This window comes from Trachurus trachurus, assembly GCF_905171665.1.
Source record: "Trachurus trachurus genome assembly, chromosome: 3".
NCBI classification, from domain to species: Eukaryota; Metazoa; Chordata; class Actinopteri; order Carangiformes; family Carangidae; genus Trachurus; species Trachurus trachurus.
Window position 1 is genome coordinate 12,552,011 of NC_139893.1, and position 16,681 is coordinate 12,568,691.

The window sequence follows — 16,681 nt, forward strand, 5'->3', positions numbered from 1 at the left end:
AGTAAAAGTCTACAGGATGACAACTCCAGCACCGGTTTACAGTCCCGGCCTCTCTCTGTGGTTTAGGAAATATTGTTCATTTTATATTCCGAGCACATACAAACCAAGGAGATAATCATAAAGACAGTGGTTTGTGGTTTTTGTTTTGCTCCCTCTCTCTCTCTCTGCAATGATCTTCTCCACTACTGTAGTTATTTCTCATTTCCTATCACCCCGAGCTCCGAGGAGCCCATGCAAACCGGTTACACCGCTGGATCCTGGACGAAGTGTTTTCAACTTAACCTCAATCAAAAGTTTTCAGTATTATCCCTTTGTCTTTGTCAGCAATCGTTGTAGAAAAAGCAGTGTTGCGTGTGTGTGTGTGTGTGTGTGTGTGTGTACTGTAAACGGCCACAGCTGCAGCTAACGGGGCTGAGTGACCTCATCTTCCCAGCGAGGATCAGGATGAACCCTGGTGGAGATGTCTCCTCCACTTAGACTGATTGAGATCCTCACCAGCGTGGTGGAGCGACACTGACATGAACTCAGTCAGCACACAAAAAAACCCTCTCCACTTTTCTGAAGAGAAATTATTCCATTATGGTTGTTATATCATAGTAGTGTTGGACTGGCATCGTTTCAGTGTAGCAGCAGCTAACGTGACCTTCATTACTTCTTTCCGCTTTTACTCTTGTGTCTCTAGTGATCTGCAGAGGCGGATAGAGAGAAAGGGAGCGAGAGAGAGGGGGAGAGAGGTGCGCCGTGATTCGGTTGTCCTTCACATCAGGTGCTCTGTCCTTGCGGCAGGCAGTTCTCTGTCTTCCTCCGCTGACATATTTTCTCTGTTCCCCCGTCTTGCCCGGGCATTTTTTTTTTGCTGTACAGCGAGCGAGCAGCACAGTTCTGCAGAGGGAGTTAGAAGATGCAGGCTTATTTTCTACTGAATGCAATCTGCTTCTGTCAACAGTTTCTGCAGGAGCTCGCAATATTACAACAGCCTGCTGCTGCGGACCGGGGGTTGCTGCTGTCATGTTTTGTCAGACTTGGTGCTGAATTAGTTCCCCCTGTTTGTGTATTGTTAGCGTACATGCATACATGTTTAGGCGCACCCATAAGCGTAATAGATTCTGCTGCATCCCATTTTACACCCATCCAGAAATTTTAATTAGTCTCGGGTTGCTCTGGAATTCATCAGCGAGACTCATTAGTGCGGAGTCCACGATACCCCTGTGCCTCTAATCTCACTCTGTCTGCTGTCAGCCCGCTGAGAATTGGGATCTCTATTAATTCATTTGACATGGTCACCCTCATGGCCAGCATGTCATTATTTCTTGTTCTGCTTTATTTTATTTTATTGTATTTTAATAGCAGTGAGCCGTACGCTTTGCAGCAGGAGTATTTTTTTTCTTGTGCCACGACTACTAACCTCTTAATGTGTTTGTGTGTGCTCTTTGTGTTTAGGTGACTTGGGCGGAACAACAGGTGTCGAAGCGGAGGAAAAAGAGGGACGTATTCGAAGAACCCTTAGACCCCAAGTTCAGAGATCAGTGGTACCTGGTGAGTATGAAACACAAACTTCTTTGAGAAAAAAAAAAAAAGTGATTTGTGCGTGTCTGTGGGACATAATTCTGAGCTTCACACTGGTTGAGCCTTTCATCCGCCCCAAACTCAATACAGGTAATTAAATTTGATGCTGTGAGTCGAAAGACAAGCCTGTATGAATCCAATATACCATCTTTGTGTGGAAAAGCTGTTGTGTGTGTCTGTTTGCTGAGCAAGATGCTCAAGTCTGAGCGGCTTCACCTGAGGGACACTTCATTAGCAATAGCGAGCACACACATAGCTGCCTTTTTTTATTTTTTTATTTCTAAATTACATGCTTTTAGAAATTGATACTGTAGTATGTTCAGGTTCAAAGATGGCGTGACCAGAAAGGGAGAAAGCAGAGATAGAGAGAGAGGGATGTCACTGATGCATTAGCCTGTTAAAAGCAGCAGTTACAACCCCTGAGATTCTCTGTACGCCTCAAGCACCCTCACAGTAATTGAAGAAAGATTGGAGGTAGAGGAAGATTCATGCTGATGCAAAAAAGCCCGACTTGCATCACCGGGTTGTTCAGAATGTCTTTTGCCTTAACAGACTCTTTCCCTCCGCGTGTTGGAGGAGATGGTGACACCTTGACAGGCAACTAAGCAGATAAAAGCCCGCTGCCGGCTCGTATCAGTGTTGCTACATGCAACAGATTCTGCCATACGTTCACACCTGTTAATCGAAATTTCACTGAGCTAATGTGCCCTCTCCTTTCTCAAGTAGTCAAGCAAACCTAAAGATATAGTGCACTGAAAACCATCGAGAAAGAAATGACTAGTGATTAATCAAAAGAGTCTCCAAAATGTTCCTTTTAATTTATTTATAATTTAATAAATCATAAATTATGTTGTTTTAAACACAATTTCCAATAATATCAGATGAAAAAATTGCAAATCTTCACGTCATTATCGTCAGTAAAAGCTGTTTTTACAGCTAAAGTGCTGCTATTAGTGAAAATGATCCATTTTGTGGGCTTTAAAGAGTCGCTAAACCTCAGCACCAAAGTGGAAAACACAAACAAAGATTGATTTCTATTCTTAGATCTGATGGCACCTCGTGAGGTTGTAAAGCTCATTAAACACCAGAGGACTTGAAAACTGGAGCAGCACCTTTGCGATTCTCACATCCTCTCCACTAATGGGATCGCCCGAGCTTTGAACAGAATATGAAAGTCAACATGTCGGCATAGGAACAAAATAATGTGAATCTGTGAAGCTGTTAGCAGGATTTTAGCATCTTAGCACATCAGGCGAGCAGTAATCTGCGGTGGATGAAAAGTTTATCTCAGTTCATCCTCAACAATGTCTGTGCTGTGTTTAATGGCAAGTCCTCCCATTCACCTTGAGGTGTTTGACTCTGTTTGACTAAAAACCGCCGGTGCACAAGAGGCTCTGTGTGATCTGTGAGGTGGTAACTGTTTTTCTGAACAACTTTCATTGTGTTTCATTTGCAGTTATGATCATGTTACATCCGTTTAACGTCCGCCTGACTCGCCTCGTCTCTGCAGTTGAGCAAGTTTATAGATGTTTCAAGAGCAAGCTGCTGATTCAGTCCAAATTATGACATTTTTTAATGTTAAAGGGATAGTTCATCCAAAATTCAAATTTCACTCATTATCTACTCACCCTCATGTCGACTAAGGGCTGGGAGAAGTTTCAGAGTCCTCCGTGCCTTCTCTGAGTTACAGCGGGGCTCCGTGCAGCACTGTATGTCCATATGACGGTAGCGAACGGGGCTCACTTTTCTTCGTCCAAAAAGACACACCAAAAACCATCCAAATATCCATAGTGCTCGTCTGTAATGTCCCTCTTGTATTGAAGCCCCAACATGAGAAATTGTCTCATAGTCTATATTTCAAGCTTGTTTATAGCGGAAGCTCCTCTTCCTGGTAAATATAGACTTATTTAATTTTTTTTGGGACAATTTCTCATGTTGGGGCTTCAATACAAGGCGGACATTACAGACAAGCTATGTGGAGGTATTTGGATGGTTTTTGGTGTGTCTTTATGGACAAAGAAAAGTGGGGTCCGTTCTCAACCGTCATATGGACATGCAGTGCTGCACGGAGCCCCCGCTGTAACTCAGAGAAGGCACGGAGGACTCTGAAAATTCTCCCAGCCCTTAGTCGACATGAGGGTGAGTAGATAATGAGTGAAATTTGAATTTTGGGTGGACTATCCCTTTAACCAGACAAAACAGAACAGAAAAAAACATTATTATTAAAATACATTTGATATATTTTAAATAATAGGTAATAATGTTATAATAACTTTGTCTTCATAGTAATAAAACGCCTCTCTCTCGACAGTAAACAGTTCTCTACCTCATTAAAACTGAACCTGGTGTAGAGGAGAGGGTGGGTGTGTCTGGATGGTGCGACGCTAATGATCAGCATCTGCTGCTACAATAGATATTTGATATATAATCTGATGGTGTGCAGGGGGAGTTCTGACATCAAGGAAGATGGAAAAGGATTTACTTGATGAGCAATATTCAGGATGAAACCTTGTTCATGCCTCTGTCAGATTTATTATTCGCTAAGCGTGTCGGTCGGCCCACGAAAGACCTTTTTCAATCTGAATCAGCATTGCAGATCACAACTTTCAGCTTTAATTGATTTTCTTCTTGATGGTGTAAAGTGTCAATGACGTTACAAGGTTGTGGAAAACACCTCTTCCTATGCGATGGGACTGACCTCGAAAGGATGTGAAATCTTAGAGGAAACTGTGGTAGACTGAAAGATCTGACACGTTAGATTTAACCGTTGGTACACTTTAAAAAGAAGAGCTTTGAAATAGTAGATGAAAGCCAGACATAGATTTGGACCAAAGGTCAAGTTGAATGTCAAAAGCATATCAAAAGGCATACAGGGTGATAATTGTGAGGCATCATCCAGTCCACCAGTGCTCTGCTTTGCTTGGTATTAATAATAGATATAGTATATATATATATTTATAGATATATATATTTTTAAAGCACTGTCAGTCTTCCCAGCACCCAGGTGTCTGTCTGTCTCTGGGATAATTAGATTCCATCTAAGTTATTTGCTTCTTCCATCCTCAGTACAACAACAACCACCGTGACTTGAATGCCAAAGCTGCCTGGCAGTTGGGCTACACGGGTAAAGGAGTGGTGGTATCCATCCTGGATGATGGGATAGAGAAAAACCATCCGGACCTGATGCAGAACTATGTGAGTAGAGTACGACTCTGAAATGAGGTGAAACATTATTATGTTTTCCATGGTGAAGCTGTGTTACTGAGTGTAGATATAAAAACACTACCAATGCAACAGAATTTAACATAGTCTCTTCCCTCCTTTACGAATCATTTTCATGTTGACATATATTGATGTTTTTTAAGATTTGCCTGATTTTTTTTTAATTCTTGAATGCAACAAACTGAATTGACTCTCACAAAACGTTGTTTGTTTTCTGTAATCGATCCTAACAACTCGCTTATCTCATTAAAGGATCCGGATGCCAGCTACGATGTGAATGATGGCGACCCAGATCCTCAGCCCCGATACACGCAGCTTAATGATAACAGGTAGAGTTTGAAATGAGAGCAGATACCAATTTCATTTCCACTCTTGTTTGTCTTTTGGCCTGAAACCAACCATCTCACCCCTCTGTTTCTATATGGGGCGGTGGGGGGGGCGTCAGGATAAATTGCTCCTGTTCATTAATTTGTCCGGCTCCCTGTCTGATAGCAGCTAACTGATAGCTGGCCCACTGCTGTTCCCACTTCACTGTTGAGTCTGAGGTATAGGGGTGTTTAATTAAAACTGAAAAAGGTTTAGTAACACAAAATTTTTCCTCAAGCTAAAAGCTGAAATATTGGTTTAGACCTTTCTTTTTTTATTTCAAGGAAAATAAGAGCTGTAAGAAGTATTAAGAGCATATCAGAGACCCCTTTGAGAAATGTGCAACTAATGTGCTTCGATTTAGAAAAATGTAATAAATTGCAGCTTCTTTTGTTTAACCCCATTTCACATGTCAACAGTTTCATTCGCTTATTAGAGGGGTGGGATTTTATAAGCAGCTTCCTCTTCTCACTCCTTTTGAATATGTATGGTTATGCTTTTGTGTTTTTTTTTTGTTGTTTTTAGTTCTTCAACCTGTTTATGTTATTTACATATGAAGGAACAAACTGAAATTGTGCTTTATTTTGTTTAACATGTTTGAAATAAATATTTAAAAGATAATAAGTCATATTCACCCATTTCAACGATCAACATAGCCCTTCTTACATCGGGCTCCACCACTTTCCCCTCTAATTTCTCTGACTCTCCTGACTCACGTCACAGCGAGTGAGTGGTGTCACATGTCCCGTAAAGGCTGGAAAAGCTGCAGATGGAAATTTCGCAGCAGTATTTGATAATTCTTCTTTCTCAATAATAGGTTATAGGTCGGGGTGCAGAGAGGACGGCCTCTGGGTCTTGAACTGGCCGTCTTATTAGTGGCCTCCAATTAAAGGCCAAAGCCTCTTGGATTTGTTTTGTCCGAGAGATTTAAATTCCCAACCATTAAACGCTGGGTGGTTATTTCTTAAGATGAATCTTGCCCCCCAACTGGTGGATTTGTGGATTTGTTTTGGCCCCTTAAATCACACAGGTGACACCTGGGCCTTTCTAGAGCTCGGATAAGTGGAGTGAATCAACACCAGGATTACGGGTGTGTGTGTGTGTGTGTGTGTGTGTGTGTGTGTGTGTGTGTGTGTGTGTGTGTGTGTGTGTGTGTGTGTGTGTGTGTGTGTGTGTGTGTGTGTGTGTGTGTGTGTGTGTGTGTGTGTGTGTGTGTGTGTGTGTGTGTGTGTGTGTGTGTGTGTGTGTGTGTGTGTGTGTGTGTGTGTGTGTGTGTGTGTGTGTGTGTGTGTGTGTGTGAGTGTGTGAGTGAAGAAAACGCCTTTATTGCAGTGGCCTCTGCAGATGGCATTAGGAGTTGTTTACCACCACAGCGATGCCTCGCAGAGAATTGATTGAATTAAGTTCATCAGCAATAATGAAACAGGGCAAATCTCTTGGCTCTGGAGGGCCACCGCTCGTCTTCCTTCATTCCCACCGCCTGCCTCCCTTCTGACTTTAATTTCTGATTTACTTTAATCTGCTGTTTGTGGGCCACTGGCCTGAGAAGCTTTTTTATCTCGAGGCTCACCATGATTACTGGTGATAGGCAGAGAAGATTATAGTTAGGCATGGATGGAAATCAAACGTCCCCAGCTGAGGCAGGGGCCTGGAGCGGGCACCGTCAATACGGAGACCAGGGCGAAACAGAATGGCTCCAACACACTGCAACTATGCTAATGCTGTGTCAACACCTTGAAGGCTTTGTTGAGCACATACAGTAGGAGGTGGAGGCTGATTGTGGTGAAGGTGTGTGTGATTTATTTTCATCCTAAAAATAGAAAAAGAGTTGTTTGGGGGCAGAACCCCCACAAACGCACACAAATGCACACAGTTGTTAGAAGTTTGGATAAACATGGAAACAGTTCAAACAATGTGCCGTCACTCTCTTCTTATTCAGCCCGATTGAGTGTTTTTAGGATTCTGTGCCAGTGCCTGAGACCGTTTTAACCACCACCAACAAAACCCACAAAAAGATGGAATTTCTTGTGGAAGAATGTGGGAGAACATCCCTTCGGTGCATTTCCACGGATCCACAACCTATGCCAAGGCACGCTTAAGCTCTTCTGGCGGCTCACAGTGGCCCAGCGCCCAGCTAAGACACTTACTATTGATGTTTCCTTCATTTTGGCTGCACCTCTTTCCAACCCTTGCTCACCTCGCCCCTTATCTCTTACCACCCAGCTCTCCGTGTCTTCCTTGTGGCGGGACCAAATGAGAGGGAGGGGGATGAATGTGTGTGAGTGTGTGTTTGTGTGTGTCTGTTTCCCTCACTTTACAGCGGGTTGTTGCAGATGCATGTGTAAACAGCCTGTGGGCGGGCATGAAACTGCGTATGGCTGTGCGAGACTGTAAGTGTCTGTTCCCCTGCAGAAAGCACAACTCTGTTCACCTCCATAAAGCCGCCTTTCTTTGGCGCATACGGGCAGCACCGAGGATGGCTCGGCAGCAATGTGACCATTCACCCCCATGTTTATCTAAGACAGCGTGGGATCTAGATGTTTCTCTTTCCAGGGTTTCCTCCTCCTGACTTGTATCAGGACGCTTTCCAAATGTGAATTTTCTGGATTAAACCTGGCTAAACTGGCACAGACTCGTAAAGCAGAAATACCCCGCTCTTTACCTCTTGATTCAGCGCTTTGGTCCGGTTCAACATGTGCTTTAAACATGCAGGACTTAACTTGATGTTGATGATGATAAGTAGTAAAGAAAAGACATGATAGACTGTACATTACATTACAAGGCCACAGTGCAGGCGGTCTACGCATGTGAATTCAGACATATTCAACGTACAGTGATGGATGAAAGGACCTATTTAACAGTACTACAAACAGCAGGCTGATGAATTTTAAGCAGACCTTCCATTAATCTCTCTGTGGACGTTTACTTCATTTTCTTCTCTTTACCGTGCTCTATAAACATCAGCAGACCTTTTGTCCTGGAGGCCAGCTCATTAGTAAACTGGCAGAACCATTAACAGACTTAAGAATGAGCAGAGAAAAACAGTTGTTCAGATTTACCTTTAAGGTTCAGAGCAGCCCTGAGACTAATGAACAGCAAATGCCACTTTCCACAGCCGCGAGAGCCACAGAGATTTTTTTTTTTTTCTAAAAGTAATTAAGCTAATGCAAGATAGAAAACCAAATGAATGAAAGATGTTGCGAGCCAGACGACGAATGTGTGTGTGATGACAGGGACGCCATAGATAAAGAAGATCAATGCAGTGCCGAACAATTCTGTATTTCATAGTGCGTTGCAGGATTTTCTTTTTTTGACTGCGTCTTATGTTGTTGTTAAAAATAATTTGTATGTATCACAAACTGCAGGAGCCAAATTTAGAACTTGTCAGGTATTACCGATCACATGTGGCACCTTGGGGGATTATTTCTGTGTGTTTATGCAGCACAGAGGAAACCTGCAGCATCAGTGACAGATCTTTGGATAAGAAGCCACAGAAAACTGCTTGTGCATGTTTTTTTCTCGTCCTTAATGCTCTATTTGCTCTCAGTGCAGGTTAGGGTGAGTAGTACATTTCCCTCTTTCGCCATATGTTCACGCCACGGACCCATTTTTGATCCATCTGTGTGACAATAGCATGTCTCTGTAGCTGCTCTTCAGAAAGAGGCTGTTTTTTTTTTTCTTTCTCCACAGTGATAATGGCTCTACCAGCTGTGGGTATGAATTCTGATCGTGTTGTTGGTTTCAGGCCTGCAGCCAACTGTAGCTGCTGTAACCGGAGTTGTTCTGGCTGTAATCGAAACAAGACTCCACTGAAATTGCTCTTTGTTCACCCTAATCTCATGTTATCACCATTACATCTGAAGCGGGAATCCTGACTTGTTACACAATGTAGCGGAGAGTGCTTTGAATTTTCTTTGGAAAAAGATTTTCGTTTCTCTTTCCCAGAACTGAAGAGTCGTCGCTCGTCAGTCAATAAGATTCTGTGGAAAGTCTTTTAAATAAAAAAGTGCATGTTGTGGGTAATATAACTGTTGTTGTGTGTGTGTTGAGATGAAAACTGATGCTGTAAGAATGTAGCACTCAGCTTTTACAGTTTGCGTAATCTTGTCAGTGTGGGGCTGTGGGAGGAAAACATTCAATTTGACTGTTGCTTCACTGAGTTTTGTTTGCTGGAAGCTCCTCTGTAGCTGGCTGCTTGGACTGTGCATCCTGCTCAAGTTTGGCTGGAGTGTGCAAAGAAAACATTTTTATTAACTGAAAGGGCAAATGTGACGATGCATCTGATAAATCAAAAGTTTTTCATCACAGTACTTTATATTTGTAATAATAAATATCCATGCGCTTAAGTTATTACATTTGTATATCCAATAGCACCCCTCATAAACAGGCCTGAAAACGACTTTCCAAAACAGGAGGGAGCTGAAGTACATTTAACAAAAACAGACTTTATTATCATTGCATCGGCTTAAAATCAAGTAGAAGCATTCTTCTATAAATCCTGAAACATCCTCCTTTTGACTCATCTGCTGTGCTGTAATGCCTGACTCCTTGATGTGGTTTTTACAGCTTGTTTGTTTGAGTGCATGAAGTTGTTGAATGGTGGTTTAATTATCTCAGGTACAGAAGAGGTAGTGATTGTTTGCAATTCATGGAGTTGATTTTCTGAGTGCGGTTGAGAGTTAAGATCTCTCTTATCGAGTAAGTGAAGTCAGAGAGTCTGTCAGTTTGTCAGGGAATCTCTCAGGCTGATAATTAATCTTTGTGACTTGTTAACGACTGATTGAACAATGATGTACTTGTCGTGACAGACAGCTCTTTGTTGCGGCAGACAATGTCTGGGAGTGGTTTTCACTCGAGCACTTCGTGTGATGATGATCTCCTGCGCTGTCTTGTTATGTCTTTTGGCCTGTTTTTCTAAAACCCTGGTGCCTGGAGGTTGAATCCAGGTTTGGTTTCATGTGATGCCACAGTGTCATTAGTAGAAAAGTGGGCACACAGACAAAATGGGAACATTCAGTCATGCCTTGGCCTCATTGTCAGTGGACTGGTAGCCCCCTCAGGCGTCTCATCATGACTGATCATCCTGTTGACGGAAGAACTCACAGAGGCAAGGTTTCTAATTAGATATGAAATAATTCTGCATTTGGGGATTTGGGCCGTAAACTATTAAAATCTTTGCCACGGGTGCCATTTGTAATTTAGTAAATTAACAGTAACAAGTTAAATGAAGCAGTATGCCCTGCTTGTGGCATTGTGCAGGTGTAATGCTACAGTGATGATGAATACGGTCTTGCAAAGGTCAAAGCAGGTTCACGATTCAGTTTTGTATGTCACAACAACACTGCATACTGTGTAGTAATGTTGCTGCATCATCTTCATGTGGTTTCACATCCTGTTTTAGCAACACTCTTGTTGTTTACGTGTTATTATAGGTGTTGCTAAACCCACCTGTTTGCTTTACAAACCTGCAAACACAGAAATTAAATGTTAACTGGTTAGATTGAGTTTGTTTTTTAGCAAAAATGACAAAAACGCTGCAGACTTTTTAAAGGGATAGTTCAACATTTGGTAAATTGGCCCATTGCCATAATCCCTATAGTTTTAGCAGTAGGTTTGTTACCTTTAATTGTCGATGCAATCTATTTTTAGAATAGCGGAGCAGAGCCGTGAGCTGCTCAGAGCTACAGTACGGAGGCCAATGGGATTTCTTGGTTTCCCTCATCAAACTCATCAAATACACAATCCAACAACTCCAAAACGCTCTGGTGGACAAGTTGTGACCTGCACATTCACCACGCTATGAGATAATAACGGGACGTTACGAGAATGAGTTGTTTTCGAGGCAAATTCATGCAAAACCACTGATGCGCGTTCCTGTCGGGGGCAGTTTTTCGGCAAGCAGCCTCTGCATTTGCCTCAAAAACAACTCTGTCTCGTAACGTTACGTTATTATCTCATAGCGTGGTGAATGTGCAGGTCACAACTTGTCCACCAGAGCGTTTTGGAGTTGTTGGATTGTGTATTTGATGAGTTTGATGAGGGAAACCAAGAAATCCCATTAGCGTCCGTAGCGTAGCTCTGAGCAGCTTGTGGCTCTGCTCCGCCGTTCTAAAAATAACTTGCACCGACAATTAAAGGTAATGAACCTACTGCTAAAACTAAAGGGATTATGGCAATGGGCCTATTTGCAAAAATGTTGAACTATCCCTTTAAGTGTTATGGTTTTCTATAACATCGGTCTAGGCTGACTTACAAGTTGCCCTAAAAACTCTTATCATTGGGGGTTAGTGTTGAAATTGTAAATCAAGACAACTAGAAAACGACTGCTAATGCCTTTTGTTTAGACCGTTGCTTCCACATCCAAACTGTGAAAATCTTGTCTGAATGATTTAAACCAACACACCGTAAAATAAGCTTTGACCCTGAATGTCATTTGCTGCACTAAACATTGCTGATTGGATTAGCACAGAGCGGTTGTGCTCACTAACCGCAAATTGATAGTCGAATGAAAATGCCTTTATGCCGGAGAAACTCCTGGAAGTCATGTTGAACAAATGGCAGGGAGCAAGCCGCCTTCACAAGCAGAATTCATTCAAACACAAGTGGTTGACACAAAGATGTACTCTTCTTCACATTCTTATTGACCCGAACAGTGAGTGGGAGCAGTAAAAGGATATCTCCTTGTATCCACTTCATCACTCCACAGAAAATCACTCCCTCCCCCCCCCAAAAAAAACTGATTACACAAGTAGTTCTTGCATAATCAGGTTCAGAAACCGAGGGCTTCACCTCTGTAAAAGCATTTGTATGCTGTGAGTCAGTCGAGCGCGTAAATGACTGTAATGAATGTGTCAGTGGAAGATTTGAGGAAGGCTCAGGTGAGCAGTGGGGGTTATAGGCCTGTGCATGCCCGGCATCCCATCGCAAACACCTGAGCGGCTCCTTATCAACAGCTGCATCGCAAACACGGATGCTGCAGGACATAAGACTCCAAGGTCAACACACTAGCACTTCCAGGAATGCCGAGATAAGGTTAGTCGGAAAATTGTCAGATGAGATTTGTATGTGTGTGTGAGTGTGTGAGTGTGTGTTTACTTATCTGTCTATAAAGATGTTTTTTTATTATAGTAGCAGCTGACCCTCTCACCGTTACAGCCTCTGACTCCCATCTAATAGACTTCCTGTGTCGCATTAGATATGTGTTTCCAGTGTTGACGACGGTGGCATTGACACAACCTCCACCCTCTCAGCTCATCATCGTGTCTGGAGAGATGTGGTGACTGACTGGCAGACGAATTACAATGCGCTTGACCCTCGGTCGTTATATATCTGCGTCTTCAAAGAAGAAGAAGAAAAAAAAAGCAGAAGTCTTCAGAGCTGGTAGTTAGTCAAAATACAATCAGCTGCAGCAGACTGATCCGAGACCATTGTGTCAGGGAAGGATGCTCACCGGGGGATGTGGTGTTTTGATTGCCGTTGTTTTTTGTTTTGGCTGGATTACCCACAGACAGCCTTAAAGGGATAGTTCACCCAAAATTGAAATTGCTCTCATTATCTACTCACCCTCATGTCGACTAAGGGCTGGGAGAATTTTCAGAGTCCTCCATACCTCCATACTGCTCGTCTGTAATGTCCCTCTTGCATTGAAGCCCCGACATGAGAAATTGTTCCGAAAAAAATTAAATAAGTCTATATTTTAAGCTTGTTTGTAGCGGAAGCTCCCAGTGTCTCAGTTTAGTGCTCTTCCTGTGTCTGTGCAAATCTCGCGTGATTTGCACTGACCGGCGGAACAATTTCTCATGTCGTATTACAAACGAGCAGCATGGAGGTATTTGGATGTTTTTTGGTGTGTCTTTTTATTACGAAGAAAAGTGGTATCCATTTACAACCATAATATGGACAAATACTGCTGCGCGGACCCCCGTAACTCAGAGAAGCCACGGATAACTCTGAAAATTCTCACAGCTCTTAGTCGACATGAGGGTGAGTAGATAATGAGTGAAATTTGAATTTTGGGTGAACTATCCCTTTAATGGAAGCCGGTTGGTGCAGATAGGTCCTTCAGTAAGTGGACGACCACTGTTTCTGTTGTCGCTCAGTGTTACCCAGGGCCTCTGGCAGCATTCCTGTCTGGGAATGGGGCTGCAACCCAGTGGGGACTGCACCACGATCTGAAGGGCATTAGGAGTGCCATATCCATCTGGCAGATCAGGGGAACGCACCTGACTGGAATGTGATGATCATCATCCCCCGTCTGTAGCGGAGCTCTGGGATCTCGACGCCGCAGCGCTCGGAGCTTGATCTTACAACAGAGACTCAGGTTTAATGAAAGACCCGTTGTGAAGGTGGTGAATCTAATGCACGGTTTCCTCCCGTGTGTAATGGCAGAATGATGACTTGCTCAACTTTTTTCCCCTGGACTTTGTTCAGGTGTGTAACCACCAAGGTTACTAAAGTGAAAACGAAAATGCAGCAGATAATAAATGTACGTGTACAGTATGTATGTTGTTCTCTGGATGAATGGGACTTGAGATTTATTTGAAGGAGTCAAAGCCAAGATCCTGTCTCCTTGAGTTTGTTTTGTTTCAGTCTACAGCTCAATCTCCGCACTGAAGGGTGGGAGCACATTCTTTCACAAGGAACCATTGTTAGCCAAGTACTGTACCCCACCTGTGGATATATATATACGTACATATGTAGATAAATGGGAAATTATCAGGGTTTTTCATTTAAAGTGTCTCAGTGCTCCTCGGCATTGATTCTACAAGTCTCATTTGATGTTTTGATGACAGAGTGCTGTCAGTCCAAAATCTCCCTCTGGCGATCAATAGTGTCGTGACCCGGTGACTCCATTTTCATACGCGAGCCATTCACTGACCCGGGGTTCATTCTGTTTCTGTTGTTTTCGTCCCGTTTCTTCACTTGTTTTTCACATTTTCCCCATAAATTTTTCAGATGTCCCTTGCGTTGCATATATATTTCTTAAACATCCCCTCTCACTGTCTCATTATTCCTCCTCTCCAGGCACGGGACACGCTGTGCAGGAGAAGTGGCAGCAGTCGCCAACAATGGGATCTGTGGAGTCGGCGTGGCCTACGATGCCAAGATTGGAGGTATGGTCAAAGTAAAAAAAAAAAAAAAATGGATTATTGATTTGATGTCATGGGGGACAAGCAGTAGTTTCATCTCACTGTTCTTTTTTTTTTGACTGCCAGAATATCTGAAATACTTGTTCAGAGCCAGTGTTATTTTCAGTCCATTTCCCAGGCACAGCATGGCACTGAGTCTTCTCTTGACTCTGCTCCTCACTTGTGATGTGATTGTGCTGTAGTGTATTGGTTTTGCATGGAGTAACAGTATTGAAAAAGTACTGTGCAGTTATGTGCATTTCCTGTAATGCTGCAGCGGTTTAGCTTTAGGAGGATAAGTGTTAACTTTCTGTTCAACTTGAAGTGTTTGCAGCTTGTTAGACATAAACAAGAGGATCGTTATCTGATGCTATATCTCACCTCCTATATTCTGACAAAACATCATACATCTTTCAGTGTCGTTCAGTTCAGCACAAATCCATCTCAAGCCGCAGCGCCAGTAAAAATTGCATTAACACCTCTCTTACAGTGTTAACAGAAACCCTACAGTATAAGGAATCTGGTTTATTTTAGAGTTTTCGAGCTGGATGGTGTGAGATTGTGCCGTATAGATGTGTAAAACAAGCTGCTAACTCAATGTATTTAGAGACAACTATTTGTTGTGGTGGTGTCTCTAAAGATGTGACAGAGAAAAGGAGAGAGAGATAGATAGTGGGGGGCGGCTATTGCAATCTTTAAAAAGTTGTCTTTATAGTTTGTCAAAGGCAAGAAGAAGAGAAGGACATAATTTGGCAGTTCTTGTTTCCCTCCTGCTGTGTCGGTCCCACTGTTGCTGTATAGAGCTTGTTACTTGTTTATGTCACTCTGACCAACAATATTTCATCACCCAGTCTTTGTCACCACCACTACTTTGATTTAAGACAGTAACACCTACAAAGTAAAGACCAAATAAAACTTTTGGTAATTTAATGACTTGAGGTTGAGACTGTTGTTCAGAAAAAATAAACATGTCTATAAATATGTACATCTATAGGCCTCTGGGAGAATGTAATAGCCTTTTTTTCCCCGACTTTTCTCTAAACTATGCTTTTTAAAAGATAAATTGATCAATTTAGAAAATAAATGACTTATTAATAGATAACAAAATGAGTAATTTCAGTCCTAGTTATTTGCGAGAGGGACATCACAGACAGAGAGCTCATGACTAAACTAAAACATGATCTTAGGAACAAGCCTGTGTAATTTCTGACTCTCTTACTGTGCCCATTTGCCACCATTAGTGGTGCAGCACTTTTTGCAAACATAATAATGGTCTGATAAAAAGGGCTGTTTGTTTGTGTGAGAAACGCACAAACAGTGTAGAATCTGCCCATTTCTGAGAATATACGAAAGTGGTGAGTGGCAAAATATTGTGAAATATTAATTTGTTTGTTCTAAAAAAAGGATTTGCACCCTGATGAGTTGTTTTGCTCCAGCCTACAGGGAGGAACAGTTTTTGTGTTTTCCCATTCTTCAAAGAAGCTTCAGTGGCTTTTATTTTGATATATGTGTATTTAAAAAAAACAAAGCTGATTTGCATAAATTTCTCATGGTAAACAACTTATTTTATTATTTCACACTGTATTATTCTAGTTATGTCTTCCACTATGATCCCAACACTGAAGCTTCACAGTCACTGAAGGCAGTTGTTGTAATGGTCACATTGCTAGTAGAGCTGCAACAATTAATCAATTAATCGCACAATAACCGATAACTAAATTAATCGCCAACTATTTTGATAATCAAATAATGGGTTTGGGTAGTTTTTTTTAAGAAAAATAAGTCCAAATTCTCTGATTTCAGCCTCTTAAATGTGAATATTTCTTGTTTCTTTGTTCCTTTATGACAATGGAGTATCTCTTTAGTTTGTGGACAAAACAAGACATTTGGGGATGTCATATTGTGGTTTGAGAAACACTGATTGACATTTTTCAACATTCAACAAACACCCAATCGATTAATCGTTTAAATAATCAACAGATTAATCGATAATAAAAATAATGGTTTGTTGCAGCCCCGATTGCTAATACATGTGTATTCATTTTGAATTGGCGATTGCTTGTTTTCTTGTTTCTATGCTGAGTGGAGTGTTGCACTTTCAGTCTGATGATGAGGTGCATGCTCTGTCTCATTACCTGTCTGCTTATCTCCATCGCCTCCAGCTTACCTGCAGCAGTTACAAAGTTCGAACCCTGTCGGAGTAATGCTATAACTCCAGTCTTTATTATCATACCAGATGGCAAGTGGGAATGAACCACATGGCACTCGGCTTCTTTAACTCGACAAAAGGGTTGTGTGTGGTCATGTAGGTGGAGCAGGAGGAAGCTGCTGTAGTGGGATAACCTACACGTGTGTTGCATTAATGCTTAGCAGTCAGGTTTGTGGCCTGATGCTTTGCG

The 16,681-nt window shown here is 42.2% G+C and overlaps 1 protein-coding gene across 2 annotated transcripts in view; it reads left to right on the forward strand.

Moving 5' to 3' along the window:
• furina (furin (paired basic amino acid cleaving enzyme) a) overlaps nt 1-16,681 on the forward strand; it is an 86,388-nt gene that overhangs the window by 49,735 nt on the left and 19,972 nt on the right. For both annotated transcript variants that reach the window (XM_083998837.1, XM_083998836.1), the window contains exons 4-7: nt 1,441-1,536; nt 4,633-4,761; nt 5,041-5,117; nt 14,179-14,267. In XM_083998837.1, the coding sequence (XP_083854963.1) occupies nt 1,441-1,536; nt 4,633-4,761; nt 5,041-5,117; nt 14,179-14,267 (391 nt within the window). The remainder of the gene's footprint in view (nt 1-1,440; nt 1,537-4,632; nt 4,762-5,040; nt 5,118-14,178; nt 14,268-16,681) is intronic.